This window comes from Sesamum indicum, linkage group LG3, assembly GCF_026168435.1.
Source record: "Sesamum indicum cultivar Baizhima isolate 11 linkage group LG3, ASM2616843v1, whole genome shotgun sequence".
Lineage (NCBI taxonomy): Eukaryota > Viridiplantae > Streptophyta > Magnoliopsida > Lamiales > Pedaliaceae > Sesamum > Sesamum indicum.
In genome coordinates this window covers 17,500,000-17,515,307 of record NC_142659.1, presented here as the reverse complement: position 1 = coordinate 17,515,307, position 15,308 = coordinate 17,500,000, and the positions used below count along the sequence as shown (strand labels likewise).

The 15,308-nt window shown below is 33.5% G+C and overlaps 2 protein-coding genes across 3 annotated transcripts; one reads left to right on the top strand and one right to left on the bottom strand.

Annotated features, from left to right (window-relative positions):
- The first annotated feature begins 2,837 nt into the window (after positions 1 to 2,837).
- On the top strand, positions 2,838 to 7,393 carry LOC105157947 (vesicle transport v-SNARE 13). Its single transcript, XM_011074495.3, has 6 exons — positions 2,838 to 3,011; positions 3,197 to 3,325; positions 4,970 to 5,028; positions 5,115 to 5,303; positions 6,720 to 6,890; positions 7,111 to 7,393. Exons 2-6 carry the CDS (start codon positions 3,232 to 3,234, stop codon positions 7,261 to 7,263), a joined length of 666 nt encoding a protein of 221 aa, XP_011072797.1. The 5' UTR covers positions 2,838 to 3,011; positions 3,197 to 3,231; the 3' UTR covers positions 7,264 to 7,393.
- Positions 7,394 to 7,647: 254 nt separating this feature from the next.
- LOC105157946 (two-component response regulator-like APRR1) lies at positions 7,648 to 14,747 on the bottom strand. 2 transcript variants are annotated; one of them, XM_011074493.3, is made up of 8 exons: positions 14,009 to 14,150; positions 12,734 to 13,333; positions 12,092 to 12,253; positions 11,853 to 11,986; positions 11,021 to 11,188; positions 10,221 to 10,317; positions 8,171 to 9,146; positions 7,648 to 8,083 (listed from the first exon to the last, which is right to left on the bottom strand). In XM_011074493.3, exons 3-7 carry the CDS (start codon positions 12,159 to 12,161, stop codon positions 8,188 to 8,190), a joined length of 1,428 nt encoding a protein of 475 aa, XP_011072795.2. In that variant the 5' UTR covers positions 12,162 to 12,253; positions 12,734 to 13,333; positions 14,009 to 14,150; the 3' UTR covers positions 7,648 to 8,083; positions 8,171 to 8,187. The 2 variants fall into 2 exon arrangements, with proteins under 2 accessions (XP_011072795.2, XP_011072794.2); XM_011074492.3 differs by lacking the exon at positions 12,734 to 13,333 and having other exon boundaries at positions 14,009 to 14,747.
- Between the last annotated feature and the right edge of the window lie 561 nt (positions 14,748 to 15,308).

The following is a 15,308-nucleotide window of genomic DNA, read 5'->3' as shown; positions in this document are numbered from 1 at the left end:
ACAATAAGGCAATGGGATTAATTTTGTTGTATTGGGGTAAATAGAGTCTCAAAATTCGTTTACTCAAGGATAAAGGCGTGTTGGTAATGGCGCCAAAGATATTTAATGGCAAGAAAAAAAATAAGAAAATCGTAAATTATTGTCTTTAAGTGAGAATCCCATAATTATTAGAATCAAAAATAAATAAAAGCTAAGTTATGAAACTAAAAATAAAATTTTTCTGATAAACGCTCCTCACCCGATAGCTATAAACTAAGTTGAAAAAGAAGAATACATTATATAATCATGGGATTATTCAAGTGTATTTTAATTTAAATGTATTTTAATAAATTATATATTATTGATTAGTTTAATTTATTATGTAGCTTAAATATATTTTAATCAATTATACTTATCTATAACATATATTAATTAAATATCAGAATACCTACAAAGTATATAAAATTTCTGAAAGTTAACAATTTGAACTGAAAAATCACATTACAAAAGATTAATATACTAAAATTCACTTTTCAAATTTAAATATTTATATGATATAAATGAAAACCAATCATAACAACTAGATACTATAAACTAAATTATATTATTATTTAGTTTAAACATATTTCAATATATTATATTTATTATAGAATATATTAATTAAATATCAAAATTAAAAAAAGTATATAATCTTTTTAAGTTTTATTATTTACTATAAACAATATTGAAATTGTAATTACCATTATATGTATTTCAAATAAAATTATTATAGGTTTTTATTATTTTCAAATTTGAAACAATTATTTTTACTTCATTTTTTTAATAATGTTTTTTGCAATCAATAGTTCAGATTTATTTTATATGTATAATTTATATATAAAAAGTACAATCATAGAATAAATAAATAAATAAAATCGGTCCTCTTCCACCCCCGACTTTGCTCCTCTTCCCCAACCAGCGACTTCTCGTCTTCCCCAGACGAGAGTATGCATTATTTCGAAAAATATAAGAATTCTTTTTCTATAAAATTAACACATCGAGGTTTTTAGCTTAAAAAAAAATAACATGAAAGTTTTATGTTATTTATAGTATGAAATAATTTTATTTATACCCTCTCACCTATTGTCAGTTTATATAAACTAACTTTGTCTCTTGAAAATTACAGAAACTAGGGATGGAAGATAAGTCGAGCCGGCTCGATTTGTAGCTCAATTCGAGCTCGAGCTCAAAATATCATGTTCATAAGCTCGTGAGCCGACTTGCGAGCTTTTTCTATTGTTTTAGTTTTTAAAATTTTTGTATATTTAACTCCATATTCAATATTATATCAACTAAAAATAACTATATATTATATTATTAATCAATATCATATATTTTAATTTTAAATAATAATTATTAATCAATATCATATAAATTTTTTATTTTAGATTTCAATATCCATTTGAAATCTCTTATACTTTTTGTAAATTAACAAATTCTAACAATTAATATATAATTTTTTGTATCTATTTATGAATATACATTTATAACAAGATACATAGTATGCGAAAATTTGATGATTTTCATGAATTAATCTAAAGATAATAATAATAATAATAATAATAATAATAATAATAATAATAATAATAATAATAATAATAATAATAATGATGATGAATATGATGACGATGATGAAATATAGTTGAACAATTTTAATTATTTTTATTATTATTTTATTATATATATTATGTGATCAACCACTAATTTTGTACTTTGATTTAAAAAGTTCATCTTTTAATTATTAGTTTTTTTATATATAATGAGATCAATCTCTTTTCAAAAATAATTTATGTTTATTTCTTTTATTAATATTAATAAATCACTAAATTATCTGCAAGTATTTTAATAATTTGATGTATATATTTTTTATATTATTATATTACTACATTAACTGTTAGTAGTTTATATTTATAGTAATAAATTAAAATATTGTACCATATGTTTAATATTTTTTTATAATTAATATAATAATATTTAGTATTATTTATTTTATATAATAAAATAGCTCGAGCTCGATGAAAATGAGCTGATGAGCTCAAGCTAATTATATATGATCAAGCTCGAACCATAAAAAAGAAATTCAAGCTCGAGCTTGAGCTTATAAAAAATGGTCGAGCTCGATACATTTACACCTCTAATAGAAATCATCTCCAAAATTAAAAAATGCGTCTGTTGATCTAGTCAAACTTTAATATAATTTTCAATAACAAAAATGGCCTCAGGATGACTAATATGAGCTGATATATATCTTTTATTATTTATATTAATTTTTAATTTAAATTAAAATTATTTTATTAGTTTTTTAATTGGGCCTATATATAAAAATATTTAATAATCAAAATATTAAATTATTAATTAATATATTAACAAAATTAATTACTAGATTATAAGTTTAAATTAAAAGATTATTAAATTTGTATAAAATATTTAAAATTATTGTAATTTAAAGATTATCTATCCCTACTTTTAGGTAGAATTAAATTTTAAGAATTCAAAATATTTTATACAAGTATGATAATTTTTTAATTTAAATTTATAATCTAGTAACTAATTTTATTATTATATTCATTGGATAGTTTAATATTTCAATTTCAAAAGGTATAATTTTAAATAGAGATTTCACAAGAAAAGTTAATAAAATAATTAAAATAAAAAATAAAAAATAATAAAATAATAAATATATTTATATATGCAGTCATATTATTCATCCCTGTAAAAACTATCAGAAATAATTTTTATAATTTATTAAAAGGTAGGGGTAATTATATAAAGGGAAATAAGTGAAGGGTATAATTATAATTATCCCTAAAAATATTTTAGTCGATTATGTCGCGGGAATTGCAAATTTACTCATCTTGCGGACATTCCCTCGCCAGAGACCTTCCGCTTTAAGCATCAGCCATCGGGGATCAATAACTTCTCAGCTCATTCCGTCGCACTTTTTTCTGATCAATCGCCGGCTAGTTTACCGGCCCTCAGCGGATCAATTTAAGGTACGCTGACTCCATCTTCAATGATGACAAATTCGCATTCGTTCTATATTATAGAATTCGTCGTAAATGCCTATCGTGTAATAGTTTTTGACAGTCGAATCTGATGTTTGGGAACAATGACGTTCATATTAGCGTGAATTAGGTTGGTGATCAGTTGAATTAATGGTTTTATGTGGTGTTTGAAGGCCAATTGTTCTTGAGAGTTTGGGAGGGGGAAAAGATGAGTCAAGTGTTCGACAGTTACGAGAGACAATATTGTGAGCTGTCTGCCAATTTATCGAAAAAGATCACTTCAGCTAATCTCCTTGATGGAGGTAAGAGAGAATGTCCTTCTTCACCTTTTGTTTTTCAATGATGATTTGCTGTTTATATTATTTGGAGTCCATAAATTCATGCTCCAAGTTTATTATTTTTATGTCTCTATTTGTGGTGGAGATAGAATTTTAGTGATGTTATCTTGAAATACATGAGAGTTGTTAAAAGTTCTTGCATTTTGCTTCCCAGAATGTAGGAAGAATAATCTTAATGACAATTAGAATAAAAAAAAAATTGGGTTATAGATCTTTCTTCTGTATGATTTTTTGTTATTCCTGTGGAATTATATGAGAAGACACTAATGTTGTGTGAAACTGAAAGGCACTAATATAGTTACATATACGTGAGTGGGCATGTGAGGTGTGTTTGCAAATGCATGGAAGGAAGTATTTTGTTCAACTTGTAATTTCAAGTCATTTATCAGTATTTTTGAGAGGTAGATGATATTCTCAAATATTAAACATGAAAATAAAAAATGAAATATTACTTAAAATGGACATAAAATGTGCAAGCAAACACTTGAAGTTGATGACGTGAAAGGGGGACTCTGTTCCCTCATATATATAGTTGCCATTCTTTTTGTGCATCATCGTATTTGAATTTTTCGTGTAGGATTATAAATCCTTTTAGTGGCTCATATAGCATGAAGTATCCATCCTCTTAAGCGTCTTGGATCCCCTATTTTTTTTTATATTGTAATTAAGCATTCGACAATCACATAACATTAAATTTGATGATGTTTCATTTTCCCAAAATTATCTAGTATCTCATTTTCTCCTGGTGTTATAACAACACTGCATATTGACTCTCATCACGCATGTCTGATACCTCCATACGTAGATTTGAGTTATAATTAGTTGTTGGGCCATCTTACTATGTGTAAATTAAAAATATTTGGATACTGTTTTATGCTTTCTGGCAATTGGCCTGAAACGTGGACTGGTTAGTGGTTAAAAGCCATAGTTTGCTCTGGTCTTAATCTTTTGCCACCTGAATTAAGATTTGTGATAATGTTAAATGAGGATTTAGATTTATACCAATTTAACCATGACGGATAACTTTTCATCTTCTTTTACTTGCTTAAAAATATGTAGAACTTGGTGAAGATCCATTATCCGAATAAGGTAGTGTGGTGAGCTTTATATCCTGGTTATTTCAATTTTTTGCTCTTTTACAACGTATCCCGTACTACTATCTTCCTTTGATCTTTAGGCATGTATGTTTGATAATTCGATAGCACACTGCATTCAGGCTATCGCCTCTCTTGACCTACCAGCAGTGAGTCTGGACTATTCCTTCTTTGTCCTAAAATCAGATTTTAAACGGAGAATATCTCGTTGCTACCCTTTCAATGAACTGATATTACAAGCAGTTTGGTAGGCCCCATAACTTTTGTTGATCTTCCAGAATGTGTTCGTAAGTAAGTTTGTACTATTTGGAGGACTTAATAGGTTTTCTAGAAGAAATTTTTTCTCATGATTTGAGGCTTTTATACTTTAAGACCAGCAGGTAGATGCGGCCCATGAGTTGTGGAAAAGATTGTTCCATGTTTAATTTTTTTTAACCATAGCGCTCTATATGTTTGTATATGATACTTCCATATGCTGCTGATATTTATCATGGTACCATCTTCAACATTGCAGAACAGAAGAAACAGAAAATATCTGAAGTAATAGGAGGATTTGAGGATGGCGAGGCATTGGTATTCTAAATCAAAGTTATATAACATATAAGTGAGATATACAAACTTCTAAAAGTCTAAGCTTACAAATTTGCTTAATATCCTAGATTCGTAAAATGGACCTTGAGGCTAGGAGCTTGTCCCCCAGCGTGAAGGCTATGCTTCTTGCCAAGTTGAGAGAATATAAAACTGATTTGAACAATTTGAAAACAGATGTGAAGAGAATCACATCAGCTAATGCCAATCAAGCTGCACGTGATGAGTTGTTGGAATCTGGAATGGCAGATACTTCGATGGTACTAACCCTTTCAATATTCTTGTGTGGTCATGATCCTTGTCTTGCATGATTTTCTTTTCCCTTTTTGAGAAAATCGGGTCCACTAGAACTAGAAGAATGGGTAGCAATACTTTTACGTGCAATTATTTGCTGTTCTTTGTCTCTACTTATCATATGTTATGCTTTGCCTTTGACAATCTCCTGGACAATAAATTTGCTTCTTGAAATGTTTTTATGTATTATAGTTTGGATTATATAATTAATAATAATCTCCTTATATAGTTTGCATAGTATCTCTATAACTGCATAAAAAGGCGTTTGGATATTACTTTCATTCAACCGCATATGCACATATTTCCTTGCCGGAAAAGCATGACAATCCTTCCATCCACAAAGAGAGATGTACGGAGAAAGTTCATTCTTTGACTTATTTAGTAGTTTAGTGTTTGCTTGAAATAAACTAATTTGTTGTAGAAATAATTTTTCAGTTCCAATTGGTAAATTGAAGGATAGGAATGTCGCAAGCAAGACTGAGTGACCTCTCAGTGGATCAAAAGAGAAGCGAAAGCAATACTTTCTTTGATGCTAGGCAGTTCCAAGTTGCGTTTGTTTGTTAAGTTGGTTGCTGTGTCGTGAGACTTGTGTTCTAATAGCAGTATGAATTTGTTTTGGAGGATAGGCAACCCTTTCTTTGATGCTAGACAGTTCAAAATTGGCCGTCATACAGTTGGTTAGTGTGACTTGAGGCAAATGTTCTATGAATTTATCTTGAGCATATAATCTATAAATGTTAGAAGATCAGTGGTAATCAGTTCATTCAGATATTTTAAACGTCTAAATGATTTCATTTGGACTGTCTCACTCAGTCTAATTTTAGGTACTCCATGAGAATTCCTGCAATGCCTTAAATACTTTTTTAATTATTTACCTTTCCTGATTTAATATATATATTAATTCCTTTAGACTGCAAAATAATTTTGGAAAAAAATCTCAAACTTTGTTTTCAGATGAATCATACAATTCACAGAAACCTAGGATAGGATCCAAGACCATCTTCAAACTGTTGGGACCTTTTATGCATCTTTCCTACAGCTAAAATCTCATTAAGTAGTGCGCCTGTTTAGCTTTTTGACTGCCTGTCTATCCAGGCAGGCAATGCCATTAGATAATTTCTGCGCGGTGTTTATCAGCTGCTGAATCTTGCTCTTCCGTAATTTGCTCCAATGTTTTACAGCACATGGCACAGGATGGGTTATTTAAATATCTCTCAAGGTAGTTTCATTGTGTAGATTTGGCACTATGCCAAGGCATTTATGTTTTCCAGTCAATTGTTTTCCGATGCAAGAGGCTGCATTGATCTGTTCTTTTACAATTATATGTTAGTGGATGGCAATGTGTCATAGTTAAAAATATCTGCTATTATTCAATGGTACAGACATCTGCCGACCAAAGAGCGAGGCTGTTGATGTCTACTGAGAGACTAAATCAGTCCAGTGATAGGATCAGGGAAAGTCGAAAAATAATGCTGGAAACTGAAGAGCTTGGAGTCTCAATTCTTCAAGATTTGCATCAGCAACGCCAATCCCTTCTGCATGCGAACAGCACTGTATGTCTCTTTCTCCTTGGTCTCTAATGTTTTGGTTTCCCTTTTAACCATTGGCCATCTTTTTGGTTTTGTTTCTCTAGATCAACATCGTCAATAGAACTTCACGTTTGTTTCATATAAATAACTAAGAGTATCCGATTCAAAATATTCATACCTTCTCCTGTAACAAAGCCACTGTTTAGATGTCCAGATGGAATGACAATAACATTCTCTTCTGCAGCTCCATGGTGTGGATGACAACATCGGCAAGAGCAAAAAAGTTCTATCTAATATGTCCAGGAGGATGAACAGGAACAAGTGGATTATTGTCGGTATCATCACAATCTTAATTATAGCAATACTTCTAGTTCTTTACTTCAAGTTGACCCATTAACTTGTCAGCTTCCGTAATTGGAATCCCTTTTTGTTTTCGGGTTTTTCATGGTTAGTGTTTAGGTTATGAATATACAATTTGTTGATTGATTATAATTGTAATGCTGCAGAATCTGTTTTTCCTTTTGACTTTCCATTGCCTCAGTTCTTCACCTCATCTGCCGGCTTCTTACTAGGCAGTGAATTTGAGCATCCTTGTCATTCTCTTGTTGACTGCTCATGATAACAAAGTTAACATTCATCTTACCTACAGCTGTTCATTAGCTTAGTGGTATGTAGGCCACTTGACTAGAAAATCATGAACGGTTAAATTAAAGCATAACTCATCAAGCGGCCATTATTATCAAAAAACGACGTCGCTTAGATCTAGGCAAAGACAGAAATCTTTGTGAATAGAACATGACTTAATACTTTGGAATTGTTCCATATCATGCACCAGTTATGGGCAGTCAGATCATAATTTTAGTTACAGCGCAAATAGTACACCCAGTCACTGTGGTTTCATTAATGTGTTTTAGACAGTGAAACCACCCGGTCAATGTTATCTTTTCCTTTGAAAACATGTGAAGTTAAAAATACGAGATGAGAGCTAAGAGAATTAACAGAAATCAGGAACATATCTCCCTGCCGGGCATAGGCGACAATCTCTTCGGAGAGCTCCATCTGGTCCGATGAATCATCTTGAAATCATGTAGGGCGATTCCTTCGTATGGTCACAACGTCACATATAGGCAATCTCAGATTAATATGTGAAACCAACTCCTTGCCTGCAATATTCACCAACTTCCTGACTCCTGAGTGACAAATCCACATGCTATTTGCTGACAGCAGATAACAAAGAAGTTCAAAACACAATCAGCTCAGAACATATGATAGCAAAAGGAAAAGGAAACAACAAATGTGCGTACCTTTGTAAGTTAGCAGTTCATTGTTGGCATAGTGAGGCATCATCATCGGGTGAAAAGTCCATGTTAGATTGATATTCCTCATCATACTCTTCCTCATCTTCCTCATCGTCATCTGCTGAAGCTGGTTGCCCATTAAGATCCACATTTACGCCATTTACCTTCCTCACAAACTGACCTCTCAGACGAGGTCTACGTTCTGCGAGTTTTTTCCGGTTGACATACCTGATCTTCTTGTCAAAACATCTTTCCTTTCTCTTCTGCCTGAACTTCAGCAAGGCTGCCTCCCTACGATCAACTTTACTCAACTTCCCCTCATTGGAGGAATTCCCATACGACGGCCATGGATGTGGCGCAGCCATTTGACCTGGTTGTAGGCATATACCAAATGGGTAATATTGATAAGATGCCATTCCGGGGACTTGTGGAGGGCATTGTGGAATATGGTTGTACTGAGGCATTACAGCAGAATTAACATGATTGAGCATATCTGGCAAGTTCTTTTGATACATAGACGCTGATTGCATTGTTACTTGATTCATTACTCCGGGCATGTAATAAGGATAGGCAGTGTGTGGATAGCAACCAGCAACATCACTGGGAGAGTCACTTCTTACACGTAAATGAGCATGAGAAAACTCTTTGGAGTGCCTTTGTTGGGAGATATCCAGAGATACAGGGGGAGTACAAGACCTCTCCATAGAAAAAGAATTGGGAACACTGTTACTTCTCGTATAGTCATCAGCTTGTGAATGGTTTTCCAGGGACTTCCTGTTCTCTCGTCCTCTAACATCAGTACCCACTTGACAACTCACCATGTTAACATTCTCTATAAATTTCTCATTCTGAGGTGCATTTTCCTGGACAGAAGACTTCCCTTGATTGTTGCTTTTAGGTATGCTTGATTTGACATACGTGAAAAAGGCTGAAGATTCACCAATCTTCAGCTCACTCTTCTTTGGAAATGGTGAAATTTGTCCTGGCAATATTTCAAATACACACAGGAATATGTCACATGGGATCTACAAAACTGACCAGCATTCCCTGAATAGCTATCATCATATACAATCTAATTCGATACTGCAAAAGGACCCACAAGCATCCAAAAAGATCAGTTTCTGATGCTTTCATGTCATTCAAAACTAACAAATAGAAGCCGAACAGAAAACCAAACACAAAATTACCAAAAAACAGTGAGAGAGAGAGAGAGAGAAATCAACCACAACATAAGTTGCTTAAAGTGGAGGAAATTTTAAGCAGCAGTTCAATAGCCTAATTTTCTAGTGAAAACACATGGCTGATTTGGAGAAACAATGAATAAGAACACTAGGTCGACTAAGTGAGGAATCCATATAGGTGAAATGGGTTTAACCATCACGAATTTACATTGCTTCACTGCTGCAGCGAGGAAGTAAAGTGTAGATTTAAACTCAAGAGCTTTCACTTGGTTAAAATATTTACATTCTGGTACTCCATTTTTTTGTTAGTATACTCCAATAATTGCTTCCAGTACAAAACACAGCTCATAGAGTTACTTTTAGTAACATTTTGGAGCATTGTCAAAAACTCCTCTTATCTCAAGTAGACTAATTGCAGACATGATGCAAATACCTGATGCTTTCTATATCCCTATAAAGGACAAAGCATCTTCAATTTTGTTACTAGTCACATTGTAAGAAGAACAGATTCAACTGGAAAAAGAAAAGATGAAGAACTTTCTCAGATGGTCTTAAATAATAAACAGGCAAGGCTGCAAGCACTAGAGCAAGTTTTGGTTAATCTTCCAAATTTATTTTAGACTAGTAGATCATTCACCAATGCATTAAGTACACCAAGAAAGGTCTGTTCGAATAATGGACCAAAATGCTCCATGTTTTTCCATGCATATGCACCTACATATAGCAGACACTATGCTTCAGATGCATATTCACACTATTTGTTAGCAGAAACATATTTGCCAATGGCACCAATCACTCTTCCACATGACTGCAAAACCTGAGAAGTATGCAAATTGTTTATAGGTCTTCTGCAAGTGATTAAATATGTTATTCACCTCTCTGTCTGTCACTTAGTCCCAGCACATCAGGCTGACACCCTGAAGGATCCCCAGTGGCAGTCTCTATAGGAGCAGCAGTTGTGGTAGCATTAGTCTGAAATAAAGATGCAGGGGCAAAACACATGCAATTGGAACAACTGTTAGTTGAAGAAAACCAGCTGGGTGTAAATCAATTCCTCAATTGTTGCTGCATAATGCTGACAGCAACACTTTGACAGCTTCTTTGCTGATTATGACTGATTTATATAAATTGACTAAGACCAGAACAGAAATTTCAACTCCAATAGAAACATCCTGTTTAATTTCTAAATTTGCATTTTACTCACCGTCATATCTTGTGTCCTGTTTGTTTTTAGCTTATATAATTCAGTGTCAGAATTACCAAGGGCATCAATAGTTCATTTGCTATTTTTTCTTCTTTAACACATGATATAGACTATAAGCTGCATTAGAATGTTTGTTTATTAGAAGACTTTAACTAGTTATTCTCTATCCATATTTAAGAAATCATGGCTCCATTTCCAGAAATCACTCTTTATAACACAAGTTAAAGGAATGTATAACCAAACATGCTCCTAGATGAGATGTCAAATTAAGTGTCAATGCAAAATTAGTGAAAATTTGTAATCAATGACTGCATCATTTGCGCCACAACTCTTTCTAACTAATGTCTCCCTGGGATGCAATTATATCTCATCAATCTCCACGATTTTGGAAACACTGTAGATGCTGATGGTGTTTTATAAGACACATCCAATGATATAGTGTATAATATCAGTCGTCAAGATCAAACTCACCTCGTTCTCCTGATGGGTTGAAGCACATGTCTCTGGGTTAGTATTTCTTCGAGACTTGTCATCTGTGTCATCCGAAAATAAAGTAGTGCTGTTGGTATTAGCATCACTAGGGTCTGATGCAACCGGATCAAAATCATAATTTACGATGTTCTTCTCTGCTAACCCAAGCTGTCGACATAAGATTGGCAGATACAAAAATGTAACATAAGCAATAAAATAGAAAGTAGAATTATGACTAATATACAATATAGAAGAAAAATTCACTAGATGCACATGACTGTCCAGGTATAAAATTTGAAATGGACCTAGTAAAAGAAGCTCCGTTCAAGGTATCCCGAACCAAAAAATACCATTTTCTCCTGTCCATGGTTGAGATCTCCTGTGTCATCTTTTAGGAATTTTACAGATAATGCACCATTTTCTAGAATGGCATTTAGTTTCCTAGTTTCCCCAAGTTAAGACAATGATGCAACTGCCACTAATTGTTTTTCAAGGTTAAAAACTGAAAAGATAGAAAAGAGTTCTGCTTCAATGCCCATTTAATGGTAAGTGCCAATCTAAACTAGGACTTCCAGTTCCAGATGCAGGAAGTTCTTTTTTTGTTCACATTTAAAGAATGGAGAATATTATATTTTAGGCCTTATGTCCTGAAGATATACCTGAAAAGAAAATTTAAACTCCTAAGGTTAAGCTTTCAAAGTTATCCTACGTCCTCACATATTACCAAGGATAAAGAAAGCCATCCAGACTGTTGTATAATAAATTATATAAAAAAAAGGACTAATTGCTGACTGTTGAAAGCAACTAGATGAAGAAAGAAAAGTGCACGTGCCATTCTCCTCCTCCTCCACATGTGTGTCCACAAGTTCAACAGCTCATTGGTACGTAATGGCTTCACAAGATAGTCAGCTGCACCAAGTTTCAGACACTTGACAACGATAGAGACCTCATCTTCAGCTGACATCACTAGCAAAGCAAAACAAATCAACCAAAAAATGACAAACAAATCAGTCTAACCTAAAAGTTAAGCACACTGTAAAGAAATATAAGAGTAAACAAACTTATACTTACTGATCACAGGAATACGCCGCAACTGTTTGTCCCGTGTGATATATTTTAACATTTTTAGTCCTTTAGACATAGGTAAGTCAACCTCAGAAAGAATAATATCTATATCAGGCCCCTCAGCATTCAGCGCATCAATCACCTGCCTTGGTGACTTTACAGAAGTAACTGGAAAGAAAAAGCAATTTACATTCAACATGAAAATCATCCTGAGGGTTAAACGAATGAATTGAATGCAGAAACTATTTGTAATTGATTACAAGATCAGAGTAACTTCCTAGTAACAATCTGACTGCAAAGTCCAAAGCTTTTTCGAACCACTTATGTTCATACCACTAAACTTAAGATTGCGAATTTACACTCCAGTAACATCTGGCCCCTTGCTTTCTTACTCCTTATCAAAAATTTTGCTGGAGTTTAACTTCTTTCTTGCGTTCTCTCTAAGGCCACCTAAATTACTTCACGGCAATGGTTAAGATAGGCAAATTCTACCAAACTCTTTAAAATATTAAAATTTTGTGCCTACATCGGAGAATTGAGGAAAAAGGACATGCAGCCACTCCTGTAACCCCTCCGGAGTGGAAAAGCACCTATTGATAATTGAACCAGTACCCTTGTTTCACAGAAACCATAAATGAGCAAATATACCTAAAAACTTTTCTTGTTGTCCAGTCTGCGGTAGAGTGTGGCAAATTTCTGAAATGCTCTGCAGTGGGATAAAAGTGGGAGCATATGGTAATTGGAACTTTTGGACAAGGCTAGATAGAAGAGACGCCAGTGCACATTAAAAATGTATCAAGAGGCCATTTTGAGAAACTAAAGCAGCTATTGTTAATACTTGACAGAAGGGGGCTGAGTGAAGCTGTAAGCCTTCCACCAGATATTCAACAGATATGTAGGTGACATAAACAAGATGTAAGCATGAAAGGGACTGATCATAATACATGGCAGGTAAATGGTTATTGATATCAGTGGCTAGAACTAAGCTTAATTATGGAAATGTATAAGGTCAATGATGCCAACACTTCAGCCTGTATAATGGGTTTGGAAAAGCATTCCAAGAGAGCTAGTGAGCAGTTACTAATGAAGGAATTAAACTGTGCACAGAGGAAAATTCAGAGTTGGAACCAGTGCCGGTACTTCTCCATCATGCCTTTAGGTGCTCATTCATTGATATTGTGATTATGGGCTGCTAATAGGAGTGAAAGTGTGACAGACTGGCGTTGGTGAAGGCAGGCATGAGGACAGCTGATAAGATGGAAATTTCTTGTTATACGTATGCTAGAGAAGCACAAGTTGTACCAAAAAACAGGGTCATCATAGCAAATTGACACAAACAGCAAAACTACGTATAGCATGAGACCATATATAATTTAATGCATCCATGTCTTATTTGTTAGATCTAGTCAAGCCACCCCGAGGTGGGTTTGTCAAAGCATTCTCTAATCAAATAACTTTGTCAAATGGAATTAAAACAAATTACGTTTTTAAAAGGGTAAGCCACACTCCCCACTGAATATGGTTTATTACAGAATATCTAATAATCCTGAAAATTTCAACCCCAAGCCGCACGGGGGCATTTATCTTGGAATCCCAAATCAGAAGAAACATGTGCTTCTTAATGATCGGATATGTGTATTTGGGTATTACTTTACTTCAATACATGAATTGAGAAGGGGGCTAATTGGCTAACAATTAAGATCATGAAACAAGTTCCAAAGAACTCCACCGTGACGAAACAGATAAAGTTTCACACCAAGTTCGAAACATCAAATACCTATGAGTCTAAATTCGCCATATAATATGCCTATGAGTTGATGACTAATATAATCCTTGATATCATAACAAATCATCTACAGCAAAACAATACATCTATCAAGTAATTATTATGATCCAAATGATGAACTAAAAATAAAATTGTACCTTGATAAGAACATTTACACAAAAGTTTGAAAACCTCTTCAGAGCTTCTCTCATCATTATCGCACAGCAATATCCTTACTCTACTCCGGTCAATGAACCCATCACTACTCTTCACTATCTCACTCTTCTCCATCACCTCCCTGTCCGAACTCAACTACAGTCACAAATCAGGGTCCCAAACGAAAACCCCCAGACAAACTCAATACTAGAGAAACTCCATCATTTCACCCAGAAAATCTTCAAAACCGATATTGGTATCCAAAAACACCTTCTCTAGTTCAAATTACACACAATCCGTCTTCTAAACTCCAAAACTGCACTGAAAAATCCCATTTCCGAGACCATGGAGCTCCACAAAAGATTCTCGAACCAAAATTCAGAATTCTTGGAAATTTTCACTTCTTACCGCAAGAATCGGGAAGAAGATAAAAAATCCAAAAACACAGGGAGCGATGGTGATGTCGTGGCTGTTGCTCCACCAGCAGCTCAAGTTATCAACGACTCTTCACTTCCTCACCCCAAAACAGCCAATTAATTGACGCACAAAAGTTCGGCAAAACAGCAAATACCCCCAATCCAAGGGTTCTCAACACCTCACGTAACCGATCCAGCGCAAGTTAGCTCAAACCTAACCGGCCTGAATCTCCACACCTATACGTATACACATAAACTGCTTTATCGGAGTTGACACTGAAGTCTTCCAATGCTGTATACCTTTGTCGTCAAAAGCTCTGAATCTATATATATCTATATATATATATATGACAATGCATACAAGAAAAGTGTGAATTTCACTTTGCCCCTCTGCCATATGCATATTTCACTTGTACCACCTCAACTTAAGAAACTATCCACTTTGACCCCTTATATTAAGAAACTATAATATATTTCCTAATTTTATCACACTTCACAATAGTTTAGAAAATACTAAAAAAGTCGTGAGTTTAAGTCCTACTTTTAATAGTAGTTTGTCTGTGTTATTTCTTTGTGATTTGGAGGAATTGGTTAATTTGGAAATATTATTTTATTGTATCCTGAATGTTGTATTAATATATAAGTTGCTTTATTAATATTGATATATTTTCAAAAAAAGGAAAAAAAATTTTGGCAAAATACTATGAATAATTTTAGGAAAATAAATATTCATGTGTATTAAGTTATTAAGATATTTCAGTTGAAAATAAAGGTTTTGGTAAGTTGCAAAATTATGTAATTAAATTTCCTAATTACTCAATATTAGATTTATTAATTTATGATTATGTCCTATATTCTCGCTTCTGTTTTTGTATTCGTCCTTTTG